This window comes from Colius striatus, chromosome 15 (assembly GCF_028858725.1).
Source record: "Colius striatus isolate bColStr4 chromosome 15, bColStr4.1.hap1, whole genome shotgun sequence".
Lineage (NCBI taxonomy): Eukaryota > Metazoa > Chordata > Aves > Coliiformes > Coliidae > Colius > Colius striatus.
The window spans coordinates 4,833,888-4,847,392 of record NC_084773.1 but is presented as its reverse complement, the minus strand read 5'-3'; the positions used below and the strand labels follow the sequence as shown (position 1 = coordinate 4,847,392).

Below are 13,505 nucleotides of genomic sequence, written 5' to 3'. Positions count from 1 at the left end.
CCTTACCCTGCAGACAGCCACAGAGAATCACTTTGGGAAATTCCTTTCCTTCTCTTTATCTCTCTTTATTTTTTCCTTTCCCAGGCGAGGCCACGATGTGCTGAAGGTTCAGCTCCCATCTAAGGAAGAACATGTCATCTTAGTACGTTTGTCAAAGATCCAGCGGGCCCTTTATACAGAGTTCATGAACCGGTTCCGAGATGCAGGCAACAGTGGCTGGCTGGGACTGAACCCACTCAAGGCTTTCTGTGTCTGTTGTAAGGTAGGTTTTGGCATGAGACACAAAGAGATGTTCTAGTATGTAATGGAGAGACAGGAATCTGGGTCAAAACAGGAGGTAAAGTGTGGCAGGCCACACACACCATCTTCATTGCATTCTTCATTGCAGTGCCCTGCAGTGGCCCAGGAGAATTGTTATCCCCATGTCCAGAACTGAGGTGCAGGGATGTTAAATGTTGGGTCAGAATTAGTGCAAGAAACCTGTAGCTGTCAGCTGAACCAGTACTGGACTGATACCTTAACCATGTACCTGCTGCAGTGCAAACAAACTGCTTCCTCTGGGTTTGTGCTGTGTGGGGTGCACAATGAATGCCTTCATTTTGTTCTCAAGGGAAACATGTGGCAATTTTGAAGTCAGGAGAGCCTTGGTTCAGATGGTTTGTACCTTATGTCATGACAGAGTCGTGTTTTCTGGTTTTACTACCTTAATGCAGGCTGGTTTTCTCTGCAGTTCCATGTGGGGATGACGAGACAATCAACATGTTAGTTCTTTCCTTTGAATAGCTGTGGGGGCTTTCAGTCCACAGTCCTTGGCAAGCAGCAGTCCAGCACAGGCCTAACCGCTTTCGTTTTTCACCCCTTCAGATCTGGAACCATCCAGATGTGTTGTATGAAGCTCTGCAAAAGGAGAATCTGGCAAACGAGCAGGATTTGGATGTGGATGACCTCAGCACAGCCAGCACTAATTCCCGCTGCCAGCCTCAGGGAATTAAAGTCAAAACAGAGAGCAATGCGTTGGCATCACCTGTGGGAGAGGCTACTAACAGCAAGTTCCTCCAGAGTGTTGGCTTCAACCCTTTTCAGGAGAGAGCAAATCAGGTCGTTACTTATGAGTGGGTGAGTACTTCTGCTGGAAAACTCTTCACCTGGAGAGTTATGGTAAACATAGGCTAGCTACGTACTGTGAAAGACTGTACCTCTTCTTGTTAGGGCAGTTTTCTGAAGCAGAGCAAGGGAAAAAACACTTCTGTTGGAGAGTTGGGGGATTCTCTTACATTTTCTCAACCACATTGCAACTTGGTAAGCGTGTCTGCATGGTGCTGGGACACGTTCTGGGACTCCTGAGGTGGGAGTGTAGGCAGCACTCTGTTATACCAGTTTTTTCATCTGGCCAAAAACCTTGTGAAGTTTAATCTGGTGGTAGGTCTAGTGGGCTGGAGGACAGGTCTCGGGGTAGAGAGTCTTGAGGTTTAATCAAGAGAATGCTCATTCATCTACACTCAAGAAGTTTGTCATTTGGAGCTTCTGGAATGGGAAGTGACAGCAGTGGTTGGGAGTAATGCTGCCACCCTGACCTAGCGGGATGTGTGTAACCTCTCTGCAATGACTTCACTCTCTCAGCTTGAGACAGGACTGTTAAACAGGGACTGAGCAACTCCACCTGTAACAGTCTCCCTTTTCTCGGTAGGCCAAAGACATCTTGTGTAATTACCAGACGGGAGTCTTGGAGAATTCACCCAAGATGGTGTTACTGTTCCACCTGATTGAGGAAAGTGTGAAGCTTGGAGACAAGATCCTGGTCTTCAGGTAAGCAAAGTATAAACAGCTCATCCCACAGTCACCAGATGCTGGAGTAGTTGAGACCCTCCTGGTACTCGAGGTTGTTACACAGGGGGGTGATGTGGCAGTTCCCCTTTTCTCCTTTGTTGTGTTACATCCTGGTTTTGCTCCATGGATTTTATACTTCTGCTACTATCAAGTTTACTGGTGAGAGGTGTGCTGCCAGAAACGGGGTTTGGCAGCCATCAATGCTCTCATGGTTTGAGTAGAGTTCTGATACTCCACTTTTGCTGCTGTGAGGGCTTTCTCCTGAACAGAGATCTTGGTTTTGCAGCCAGAGCTTGTCCACGTTATCCGTCATTGAAGAGTTTTTGGCAGAGAGACCAATGCCGAGTCCTCCAGGCTCAGATGGAGGAGTTCACAACTGGGTCCGAAACATCAACTATTACAGTGAGTGCAGCCAGTCCTCCTCTCTTTTGGTGTGAAACTGTTTGATCCTCTGTGACAAGTCTTGAAAGTCACCCACCATCTTGTAGTTGTCTCTGGGTATGAAAATGCTCTTTTGAAGCATTCCTCTGATGATGTCTTTTTCAGACTGGTTTCTGGAGCTGCTTCAGAAGGCAGCATCAGCTTGATAGCAATTAACTGATAATTTCTAAATCTTCTTTTTGACATCTTACTCAGATGTTAGACATCTTTAACATCTCACACACTAGTGCTTTTTTAAGTTGTAAAAGATACATTTTGCATCCTGTTTGCCTATTTTCTAGATCTTGCTTCCCAAATCAGAATTGCTGATGAATGCTTTCACTAACTTGGGGCTGTGAATTCCTTCTCCCCTCTTTCCAGCTTTAAGTCTTGTTCTGGCATGGGTTGTTGCCTTGTGTGGCTACTTTACAGGCCAGGACTGAGAGGAGCAGTGAATATGGTGTTCCCGATGTCTGCAGAGCTGCCAGAAGCAAGCTGCTGCCCAGGAGCAGAGCACTGCTGTGTTCGGATCCAGTCTATGGGCTTTTGCCAAAAGCTTTCTTAATTTTGCTTTCTCTTGGTTCCTCGAGCTCCCAGCATATGTGAGGCCTTTGTGTCTGCTGCTCTTGCTTGTTGTCTGTCTTCCCTAGTATGAAGCTTGACTTTTGTGTTGTAGCACTCTCAGTCTTCGTCTTGCGAAGCTTGATTAGTGTTTCACTCGGGCTTTTTCTTTAGCAAATCCCACCCTGGCTGGCTGCCTTGCACCTGCCTGACTGGGTAAATTAGGTACTGAGTGGTCCAGTTGGGGTTCTGGGCTTGTGTGACTCAAAGAAGACCTAGAATTGATTGTAATCCAGTGCCAAAGCTCAGTGTTTCAGAAGTGGTTCTCCCAAGCACACAGAGCTTTTAAACGTGTCCTTAATTTCCTCCCTAGGGCTGGATGGCAGCACCTCTGCCTCAGAAAGGGAACGACTCATTAACCAGTTCAATGACCCCAGCAACACCTCTGTTTGGCTCTTCCTCTTGTCCACGCGGTAAGTTGGCTGGAGCAGAAAGGCGCAGAGCAGGACTCACACCGATGCTCTGTATGCATATGGGGGTTTAGTTCTTCACTTGCTTTGAACATGCTCTCAAGGTGCTATGGGATAATAGTGACATCTGCTTCTAAATTCCCTAGGGGTGTAGGATTTTAGCCTCAGTGCTCTGCAACAGTTTAACAACAGTCTTATAAACCAAACAAGGGTTTGAAGTTGCCTGTATGACTGGAGGGAGCTTTCCCTAGACACCCCATGGCCTCTTGGCTGTGGTGACTCTCCCTGTCTAGAAGCTTTGAAAGTTGGCCAAGGCAGCGATTTGAAATTTGCCTTTAACTTCCAGTGCTGGGTGTTTGGGTGTCAACCTCATTGGAGCAAACAGAGTGGTGGTGTTTGATGCTTCTTGGAACCCGTGCCACGACGCCCAGGCCGTGTGCCGTGTCTACCGCTATGGGCAGAAGAAGCCGTGCCACATTTACAGACTGGTTTCTGATTACACCCTTGAGAAGAAGATCTATGACCGTCAGATCTCCAAGCAGGGCATGTCAGGTAAGTGTGGATGGACGTGGAAGTCTACTCTTGACTTTCACTCCTTTCTGCTCCTTTAAGTCCTGTTTCTGTGGTGTATTCATAAATTCTTTTCTTAAGGTTGCAAACCAGACAGCCAAAGAAGTGACAGACTGTGTCCTAGGGGCTGTGTTTCATGTTTGTGAGTTGGCAGTGACATGAGATCCTGTAAGAAATTTGTGGCAGAGCAGTAGGGGTTGTAGAGACAGCATTCTGCAGCAGGGTTGTACTACCAGTCCAGTGCAGTGCCATTTGCCTTTCCCGCTTCTCTTCTGGCTGCTTCAAGAGACTGGAGACTTGGGGAGTGGTCAGCCTGTTTTCCCTTGTGCCTGGATTTTACTTTAAACTGAGTATTACTTATTAAATACCTTGTACCTCCATTTCCCCAGCAGCAGGAGAGGGAAAATAGCAACATTAAAATAGGAATTGATACCTTTGACTGATAGTGCTTACTTAGGAGCCAAGAATAATGAACTCATGCCAGTTCTGACCTGCCCTCATACCAAAAGTATCTTTTGTGCTGGTTTGTGCCAGCTGTCAGGCTGCTCTCGTAGAGCATGCAGCTGAGGGTTATGGTGACCGAAAAAGGATTCTATTGCTTGCATCCTTCTTTGTCTTGAAGCTCATCTCCAGAGTGAGCAGCCCAGTGTGATTGGCTCAGTACGCTGTCTTGCACTCGAGCTAGAGTCCCTTGACAGCTGCCTTGCTCCCAGGATTGTCCTGGATGGAGCTGTTTTCTCCACATGCTCTTCTTTGCCCTTTGTGCCAGAAGTAACATCCAAGGAAACCTTTCAGGCTCTTGTGAGGGAGGGACTGTGACTGCTTTTCTGAGCTTTGGTCTCAACAGAGTTCTTTAAATTCAGCACCTGGTTATTAACTTGAGCCTTTCTGGTGGGATTTGTGTGAGGGCACATACTGATGTGACTGCAGTTCTGTCCCAGGGCCTGTATGTTGTCAGCTCTGGGATGTGAGACTGGACACCACGCTGCATTGCTGTGCTGTCTGGAGCACAAGGCATTTGTCAGCCTGACTTGGGCAAACAGGTTCATCCCTGAACATGGCTGATGATTTTTTTCCCTGCCCTGACATTTATGGAAAGCTTCTGAGGACCATGTAGATTGCAAGCAGGGAGCTCTGTTAGGATAGGAGTGCAGGAAGGGCAGCAGGCAGCAATACCTACCCCTTCCTTTCTCTGCTCACTCAGTTCCCTCTCTTTTCCAGATCGAGTGGTGGATGATCTGAACCCAGTGCTGAACTTCACCCGAAGGGAGGTCGAGAACCTGCTGCATTTTGTGGAAGAGGAGTCTGACCCTGCTCAGCTCTCCCTCAATCCGAGCAAGATGAAGGAGTCTGTTCTACAACTAGCCTGTCTCAAGTATCCTCACCTCATCACCAAGGTAAGAGCAACCTGCCTCCTTGCTGGCACAGCACTGCACGAGCAGGAAGAGGCCTGGAGGAGTCGAGCTGTGTGATGGGGACATAGTGACAAGAAGGATGCATCTATGTGCTGGTGGGAATAGGTAAAACAATCCTCTAGAGAGAGCCCTAAGACCTCTTTGCTGTTATATCTTCTATACGTTTAGAACCATGAGTCTCCTGGGCAGATTGGAGGGTAGGTCGTAGCACATCCCTTTCTTCAGCCTGTTGCTGGGCAGGAAGGTGGCAGTGGCATATCTCAGCCTGCTGCCAGCTCTGCTCCTGGGGTGGCTTGAAAGCAAGGCAGGGCCAGCCAGCTCTGGCCTGTGCTGTGGAGTGTCTGTGGCAGAGTGGTGCTGCAGGATGGGCCTGTGACCAGGTGCCATCTGGGCAGGTGCTGTGCCCTTTGCCACGCACTCATGGTAAACTATAGCCTTGGCCAGGCAGGCTTAGCAATGGCGATCAATGGCTTAGCTGCCTGTCACTCTGCAAGCTGAGCCTTGATGACTTCCCCAGCGTTGCCTCACACATGGTCAGCCCATGACCCTCCCCGCCTTCTGACTGCTCTGTCCCCTGCCCCAGCCTGGGATAGGGGCAGCCTGAGTGTTGATGCTTGGGTGGGTGCCATTTGGGGCGTGCTGGTTCCCTCTTGTGGTGTGTTGCTGTTAGAACCTCCCTGCTTTGTGCTTGCAGGAGCCTTTTCAGCATGAGTCACTGCTGATCAACCGGAAGGAGCACAAGCTGACCAAGGCAGAGAAGAAAGCAGCCAAGAAGAGCTATGAGGAGGAGAAGCGAGCATCCGTCCCCTACACCCGGCCGTCCTACGCACAGTATTACCCAGCCAGTGACCAGAGTCTGACCAGCATCCCTGCCTTTAGCCAGAGGAACTGGTGGGTACCTGCCTCTTCCCTTTCTTCCTGTGCTGTAGACACAAAATGAGGGGGCAGAGAACACTTAGCCCTGTCAGTGGGGGCACTGCATTTTCCTCTCTCCTCTGTCACTAGGCGACCAGCTCTCAAGGGTGAGGACAAGCCTGTGGCGAGCGTCCGCCCAGTTCAATCCACCCCCATTCCTATGATGCCCCGGCACGTCCCCATGGGCAGTGCAGGGTCAACCTCAAGTTCCAATCCTGCTGTCAACTTCCCCATCAACTATCTACAGCGAGCTGGTGTCTTTGTGCAGAAGATTGTCACCACCACAGGTGAGTTCCTGATGCTCACTGTGAGCTGTGATACCCGTGGTGAATTAAGGAGCAGAATGAGTTGTTGATGCCCAGACAGGCTGTGGGCAGACAGGCATCAGAGCCTGTCTGATACTGATACTGCCTCTCTTCATTTGAATGGTTCCCCTTACCTTGAGGACTTTCCCTGAATGGTGCAAGGGATGTGTGCCTGGTGGGTTGCTGGAGTGAACTCCTTATGAGAGAGCCTGAAGTACTGTCACCAGTTGTCCTTGACTGGGACTGGGGAGATGCTGTGCCAGAGCAGCATGGCTTTTGCTTCTCTGGAGTCTCTGCTGCCTTCCTGTGCTGCTCAGAAGTAAACCCAGGGTTTCGAGTGGAGCACGTGAGAGAGAAAACTGCACTGCAAGCAAAGGGGTTTGGTGGTGCACATCCCTGCTCCTGCCTGTGGCTGGCATGCATTTCACAGACACTGTTCTGTTTCTTCCCTCGCTGCCAGATATTGTGATTCCGGGTACAAACACATCCACTGATGTACAGGCAAGAATCAGTGCTGGTGAGAGCATCCACATCATCCGAGGGACAAAAGGTAAGGAAGTCTCTCTCTCTTGGTAAGACTTGTGGATAGGACCCTGGCCAATGCTAATTAGCAAAGAAAAGGATGGCAAAGCATGAACCAGTCCCTTCAGAGGAAAAGAAACAAGAAAGGGAGGAGATCTGGACTTTGCAGTGACTGTCTTGCAGCTCATGCTTTGATTGTGCTGTTGAGGCTGATGCTTCAGGGCTGTTGCAGCAGAGGCTGCTCCTGCCTCTGAGAGGAGCTGTGGCTGGATGTCTCCTCCTCACAATGCCCACTGCACCTACTGGGGCAGCCAAGCACTTCCTGGTGCTCCCAGAGCAAACTCTGTCCCAAGCACGAAGTTCCCCATTTCCCACCATTTGGGGGTGAACTCCAACCCAGGAAAGATGAAAGGGTGGAAGTGAGCAGTGAGGAAGAAGGCAGAACGCCCCACACACACTAATCTCTCTGCATGATCATGGACTGACTGTATGCAGCACTGTCATCCTGTTCCTACCTGGGCAGGCTCAGGGATCCAGGGTCCTAAGCTGAGGTTGGAAGCCATGAATGAAGCTCTGCCTCTGTTCCAGGGACGTATATCCGGACCAGTGACGGGCGGATCTTTGCTATCCGGACCACTGGGAAGCCCAAGGGCAATGAAGACCGTCGGACAGCTGCCTCAGGTAGGGGCTGGTGTGTGCTCTGGGGGGTTTGTGATTGTTGTGTGTGGGGCTGGTGTGTGCTCTGCGGGGCTTGTGAGTGTTGTGTGTGGGGCTGGTGTGTGCTCTGCGGGGCTTGTGATTGTTGTGTGTGGGGCTGGTGTGTGCTCTGGGGGGTTTGTGATTGTTGTGTGTGGGGCTGGTGTGTGCTCTGCGGGGCTTGTGATTGTTGTGTGTGGGGCTGGTGTGTGCTCTGCGGGGCTTGTGATTGTTGTGTGTGGGGCTGGTGTGTGCTCTGCGGGGCTTGTGATTGTTGTGTGTGGGGCTGGTGTGTGCTCTGCGGGGCTTGTGATTGTTATGTGTGGGGCTGGTGTGTGCTCTGCGGGGCTTGTGATTGTTGTGTGTGGGGCTGGTGTGTGCTCTGCGGGGCTTGTGATTGTTGTGTGTGGGGCTGGTGTGTGCTCTGCGGGGCTTGTGATTGTTGTGTGTGGGGCTGGTGTGTGCTCTGCGGGGCTTGTGATTGTTGTGTGTGGGGCTGGTGTGTGCTCTGCGGGGCTTGTGATTGTTGTGTGTGGGGCTGGTGTGTGCTCTGCGGGGCTTGTGATTGTTGTGTGTGGGGCTGGTGTGTGCTCTGCGGGGCTTGTGAGTGTTGTGTGTGGGGCTGGTGTGTGCTCTGGGGGGTTTGTGATTGTTGTGTGTGGGGCTGGTGTGTGCTCTGCGGGGCTTGCTCAAGTGCTTTCCTACCCGTGTGTGTCTGGAGCAGAGTTCCCTGGCTGCATTCTGTCACACCCATGTTCAGAGCCGTCCGCATAGCCTCCCTATGAGACCCTCGCCTTCCTTTCCACCGCTGTCTCTTGGCCCCTGCTAGTCTCTCTCACCTGCCCCCTCCCCCTTGTTTCCAGGCTCCCAGAGCTCTTCGCTGGAGTCCACGAGCAATGGCAGACACAGTGCCTCATCACCGCAGCTCCCCAGCACAGAGGAGCTCACTCGGCCCATCTCCCCCGACAGCCCCGAGATCATCAGCGAGCTGCAGCAGTACGCGGAGGCGGCGGCCGCCCGGGAGTCGCGGCAGGGCTCTCCCAGCAGCGCCGCCGCGCAGGGCCCCGCCGCCCGCGCCAATGCCGTGCCCATGCCCGCCCGAGGGGCCGAGCAGCGCGTGGGCGGTCACTGCGTGGCCCCCTCGGCGCCCGCGGCGCTGCCGGCCAGCAGCCAGCACGCCGATGCCCACGCCGTGTTGGACTTACGGGGCAGCAAGCGCAAGTCGAGCTCGCCGTCGGCGCCGGAGGAGCAGGCCCGCAGGCAGCAGAAGAAGCGCCAGTTGCCGCCGTCCGTGCAGCCGTACGAACACGGGTACCCCGTCTCTGGTGGGTTCGCCATGCCTCCTGTCTCTTTAAACCACAACCTAACCCATCCGTTTGCCTCCCAACCAGGAAACTCCTTGTACGTGGGCACTGGCTCCTCTTACTACCAGCTGCCCAATTTACTCCCAGACCCTCATCTGGTGTTCCCTGTGACTACTGACCCTCTGCTGACAGCCGGCACCGCCAGCTCTTCTGCTGCTACCTCAGCCACCGCCAGCGTCCCCTCGTTCATGCTAAACCCTTCTCTGACGGGGGTGCTGCCCAATTACTCGCTTCCCTTCACGCAGTCACTCCTGCCCGAGCCCAGGATGTTTGCTCCTTTCCCAGCCCCCGTCTTGCCTAGCAGCCTTCCCAGGAGCATGGCGTCTGCCTACCCTGGCTACATGTCCCCTCACTCGGGCTACCCGGCCGGGGGCCTCCTTCGGTCCCAGGTGCCTCAGTTTGAACCCCAGGAGGTCCCAGAGGTGGGATGCAGCTCTAATGATGAGGACAAGGACGACGATGTTATAGAGATCACAGGGAAATAACGGGCCCCGCTCCTGCTCGGTCTCAGCTCCGCCAGGAGGCAAAAGTTGCAGGACCTTTTTGGGAGTCAGGATTTCCCCTCTGGGCCACTGCAGCGGGTGGAGATGGATGCGAAGGGTGTGGTGTGGGGTTGATTTTGTTCCTTTCCTTTCGTTTTGTTGTTTTTTAGCTGTCGAGGATCTGAATTGTATTAGGGGCTGGGAGATGGGAGGGGGAATAGAGTGGACCTGCGAGGGCTGGGGAAGCAAGAGCCAGGGGAGGAGGGAAGCAGCGATGCAAACCATAGGAGTGCCTCCCTCCCACGCTCTGTCTGTCTGTCTGTGTCTGTTCTCTGTCTTGTTTGGAAGCAGGGGGCTTGGTGTTGCGAGTCACTGCCCTTCTCAGGCCTGGAGGCACAGGCTTGACTGCTGGCAGGGCTGAGCTCCCTCTTACATGAACTGCCTTATCTGTGAACTTCTCTCACCCGGGAGGTGTGGGCCAGGAGCTGACTCCTGCAGAGGCTGGGGGTGAAGTGTTTTTATTGGGGAGGGAGTGGGGGGGCTTCTATGTCATGTATGTTGGGGCAAGGGGGGATTGATGTAAAAAAAAAGAGAAAGAAAAAAAAAAAGAAACAAAACACCCCACAAACAGTTTGTCATCCTCTTCAAATTCACTTGTGTGAGGGCTCCAGGCAGGCTCCTGCCGCAGCAAGGAGCTCAGGGCTCTGGCAGGAGCTGCCCCGGCCCTTCTGGAGGGTCCTGTCCAAGGTAGGTTGATCCTGTGGTTCTGCCGCCCGCTCCGTGTGCCAGATGAATAGAGCAATCCCAGATGTCTGGGTGGCCTTTGGAGGGGAATCCTGGTGACTTCCCCGGCTCCATGGCCCGGCCAGGCTGTGTGAAGGCCATGTCTCATCCCGCCATAGCCCACCAGAGCCAGGGGCAGGTGGGCTCACTGCTGCTGCCCCGCTGTGCCAGGCAGTGGAGGAGGTTGGGAGGGGACACTGGACCCCCTGGACCCCGTGCAGGTTGCTGTTGAATCTGTGATTGGAGCGACTTCCCCCTGCACAGAACCTCTACATTAATTTATTTCATGAAGGCATAGTATTTATTGTTTGGGGGACTCTTTCTTTCTACTTTTAACTTAATTTCCATATTAAAAAAAGAAATAAAATGCTGGCCTCCATCATGCAGTGGTTGCTTGTTGGGTTGTCTGCGGGAGGGAGAAGCAGCTGGCTCAACAAGTGTAGCCTGGAGGCAGAGCCAGCAGCAGCGGGGCCGGGGGCTGGCCCAGGGGCTGGAGGAGCCCTGCTGGGGATGGCAGCAGAGCAGGGAGGAGCTGCCACAGGACTCCTTCCTCTCCTGCAGGAGCACCCTCTGTGAGGAGGAGGATGGCTGTGAGGCTGTGGAGGGCAAGGCAGAGAGGCAGAGCTCCCAAGGGAAGAGCCCTTCCCCACGCGGGGAGCGGCACCCGCTCTGCCGCTGGCCTGGCCCCACAGGCACCGCGCTGGCTGCTCGCCTGGCTGCCGGGGCTCCTGAGGACAGGCTGGGCTGCCCCGGCGCAGCTGCGCTTGCTGGGTGTGTGAGGGGCTGTGTGCACACGTTAGGATGGAGGCTGTAAGATCCAGGAGCGTCTGTGTCGCACTGGGATGTGCTCGCCTGGGTGCGATGTCCCCAGAGCACAGCCAGGACCTCAAGCAGTGGTAGCTCGTAGGAGACTTCTTGGGCCGTGGAAGCCGCAGTCACTGGTGTTTGCTGGGACCAAGTAGGTGTAGGAAAGGGCAGGATGTCTGACATCCCCCATCCAAGGGTGCTGGAAGATGGGGACCTCCCTGAGAGAGAGAGAGAGAGGGGGGTGTGTGCACACGTGTGTTACAAAACCCTAATAAAAATGTTCTGGGGCTTTCCTAGTGTCTTTCTCTGTTTAATGGACATTGTCTGTCAAACATAACCCCACCATTCATAGAAGCCTTAGAGCAACAGTTCAGCTATGCAAATTATTTTAATTATCCTTTTTTTTTTTAAAGACAAACATTAAAATAGTGCTTTCTTCTTTAACATATCCTAGGAGTTGAAAACCGAGGGGTTCTGAGCAAACTGCTGGACAACTTGTCTTTGGATGCACCATGGAAATAAAAATCAAACCCCCCCACAAAAGTAACAAAGCAAATTAACTGATGGTGTTCATGCGAGTTTCTCCAAAGACTTGACAGTGCTGCATCTGTGAGTCATTGCCCTCCTGTGCTCTATGTGTCCACCTCACGCACAACCCCGTGACACTGCTTGTGTGACGAGCTTGCCCAGATGTCCGTTGCGTCCCCGTGAGGCTGACAGTTTTCCGGTGGGATTGGGGAATGGACTTAGGCAAGGGCTTTCCTTGTCCAGAGTAGCAAGCGGTGAGACCTGCGTGTGGGGAGGCTGTGGTGTGGGCAGGCCTCCCCCAGCCCAGCCTGGGGCCATCAGGCTAAGGGGGGGATTCATCTGTGAACGGGGCTGTTCTGGGGCTCTGTGCTGGGGGCAGGCACAAAGATTGGGCTGTGGGCAGTGGCCACTGTGGCTGCTGCTCCTCACCTCTACAGGAGAGCACCAGGGGCTCGGCCCATCACTAGGCTGCCAGTCCATGTCCTGCTGCTCCGCGGCACGGCCCAAGGTGTGGCTGCCACAAGGCACGTGCTTTGTGTCCGTAACCTCCTGGCACAGGGTGAGGTGTGCGGGCTCTCCTGGCTCCTGTACGGCCATAGCAGCTTGGAGACCCCTCAGCCTCCCGTGGCACGGCTGCCCCTGGCTGTGCCCCGTTGCCTGTGGCTTCCTCCCACTGGCAAACACCCGCAGCTCAAGGCGGCTGTGGCTCGGTGCCCCAGCACTGCACAGAGCCTCAGCCGCTCTCCCAGCATGGCCGGGCACTGTGACACCTCTCTGCCTCACGTCCCGCTCCCTGAGCCAGGGGCCAGATCCCCTGGTTCCCAACAGAGTCTCATCTGAGAGGCGGTGGCAGAGGTAGCCGTGACACCCTGGCCACGGGACTCCCATGGGGGCTGACGGCAACGGGGGCTGCTCCGAGGTGCCCAGAGGCCTCTGATTCCCCACAGCGCTGGGGGAAGAATTTCCAGCACCCCACAGAAGCTGTGAGAGGCTGTGAGTTATCCAGGGGCTTCCCCACTGGGGAGCCCTCTTGAGCCCTAAAACTCCTCCCCCATGGGACTCCCTGTCCTCCTCGTCTGCCACCCCCGACTGCTCTCTTCAGCGCAGGGTTTTGCTGCAGAGGGCCCTGTCTCGGTTTTCCTGGAGCAGGGGCTTTCCCTACATGGGTTCCATTTTGCTTTTGCTGCTGAATTTGTCTCCAAATGACCAGAGTGAAGCAGCTGCCAGTTTGCAGCGAGGCTGCAGGTGCTGCTGTGGGTGACACCGAGGACACTGCTGAGGTTTTTTGGACACTAAGGAAGGTTTCTGAGCAGAGCCCGGAGGCCGGGGCAGAGCTGCAGGGCTCTGAGGGTGACCATCTGCCCTCCCCTCGCACCCAGGTTTCCACTCCTGGGGACAGTCAGTCGGGTGAAGGTTGGCTACTGCTGTGGGACATGATGCCACGGGCGTGAGGGGGAGTCTGCGGCTGCTGTGTGCCCCTGGTCCTGTTGGCACAGCTCTCGGGGCTTTGTGGGGTGGTGAGCAGCAGAGCCCGGCCTGGCCCACGCTGGGGCAGGACCTGCTGCACATCAGGCCCCAGAGCACCGGGGAGGCTGGGGCTGGGTGCAGGCACTCCCAGAGAGCAGGTATTTCAGCAAGCAGGGGATGGGATTTTCACTGGCACTTTGCTAGAAATAATGCGTATTCTGACTTAATACTGACAGCAAATGACTGAATTGCTGTTGGTCTGCGGGTGGCTTCTGGGTAACGGGGACAAGTACAGCAAATCCTTCACACCTCGTGTCTCGCCACTCCGGGAGGAACTTTGTTAATCCAGTCCTGGAAGAGCCAGGGCGGGGGG

The 13,505-nt window shown here is 54.1% G+C and overlaps 1 protein-coding gene across 6 annotated transcripts in view; it reads left to right on the top strand.

Moving 5' to 3' along the window:
- The window catches only part of RAD54L2 (RAD54 like 2), a 70,626-nt gene extending 57,124 nt beyond the window's left edge, over positions 1–13,502 (top strand). For 5 of the 6 annotated variants that reach the window (XM_062008701.1, XM_062008703.1, XM_062008704.1 and 2 more), the window contains 12 exons: positions 85–262; positions 865–1,116; positions 1,688–1,806; positions 2,114–2,229; positions 3,182–3,281; positions 3,625–3,830; positions 5,070–5,245; positions 5,958–6,154; positions 6,269–6,465; positions 6,944–7,033; positions 7,594–7,686; positions 8,565–10,067. In XM_062008701.1, coding sequence (XP_061864685.1) covers positions 85–262; positions 865–1,116; positions 1,688–1,806; positions 2,114–2,229; positions 3,182–3,281; positions 3,625–3,830; positions 5,070–5,245; positions 5,958–6,154; positions 6,269–6,465; positions 6,944–7,033; positions 7,594–7,686; positions 8,565–9,550 — 2,710 coding nt within the window. In that variant the 3' untranslated portion in view covers positions 9,551–10,067. Of the gene's footprint in view, positions 1–84; positions 263–864; positions 1,117–1,687; positions 1,807–2,113; positions 2,230–3,181; positions 3,282–3,624; positions 3,831–5,069; positions 5,246–5,957; positions 6,155–6,268; positions 6,466–6,943; positions 7,034–7,593; positions 7,687–8,564; positions 10,068–11,591 lie in introns of those variants that run through there. The other variant, XM_062008706.1, reaches the window with a different exon arrangement.
- Positions 13,503–13,505: the final 3 nt, after the last annotated feature.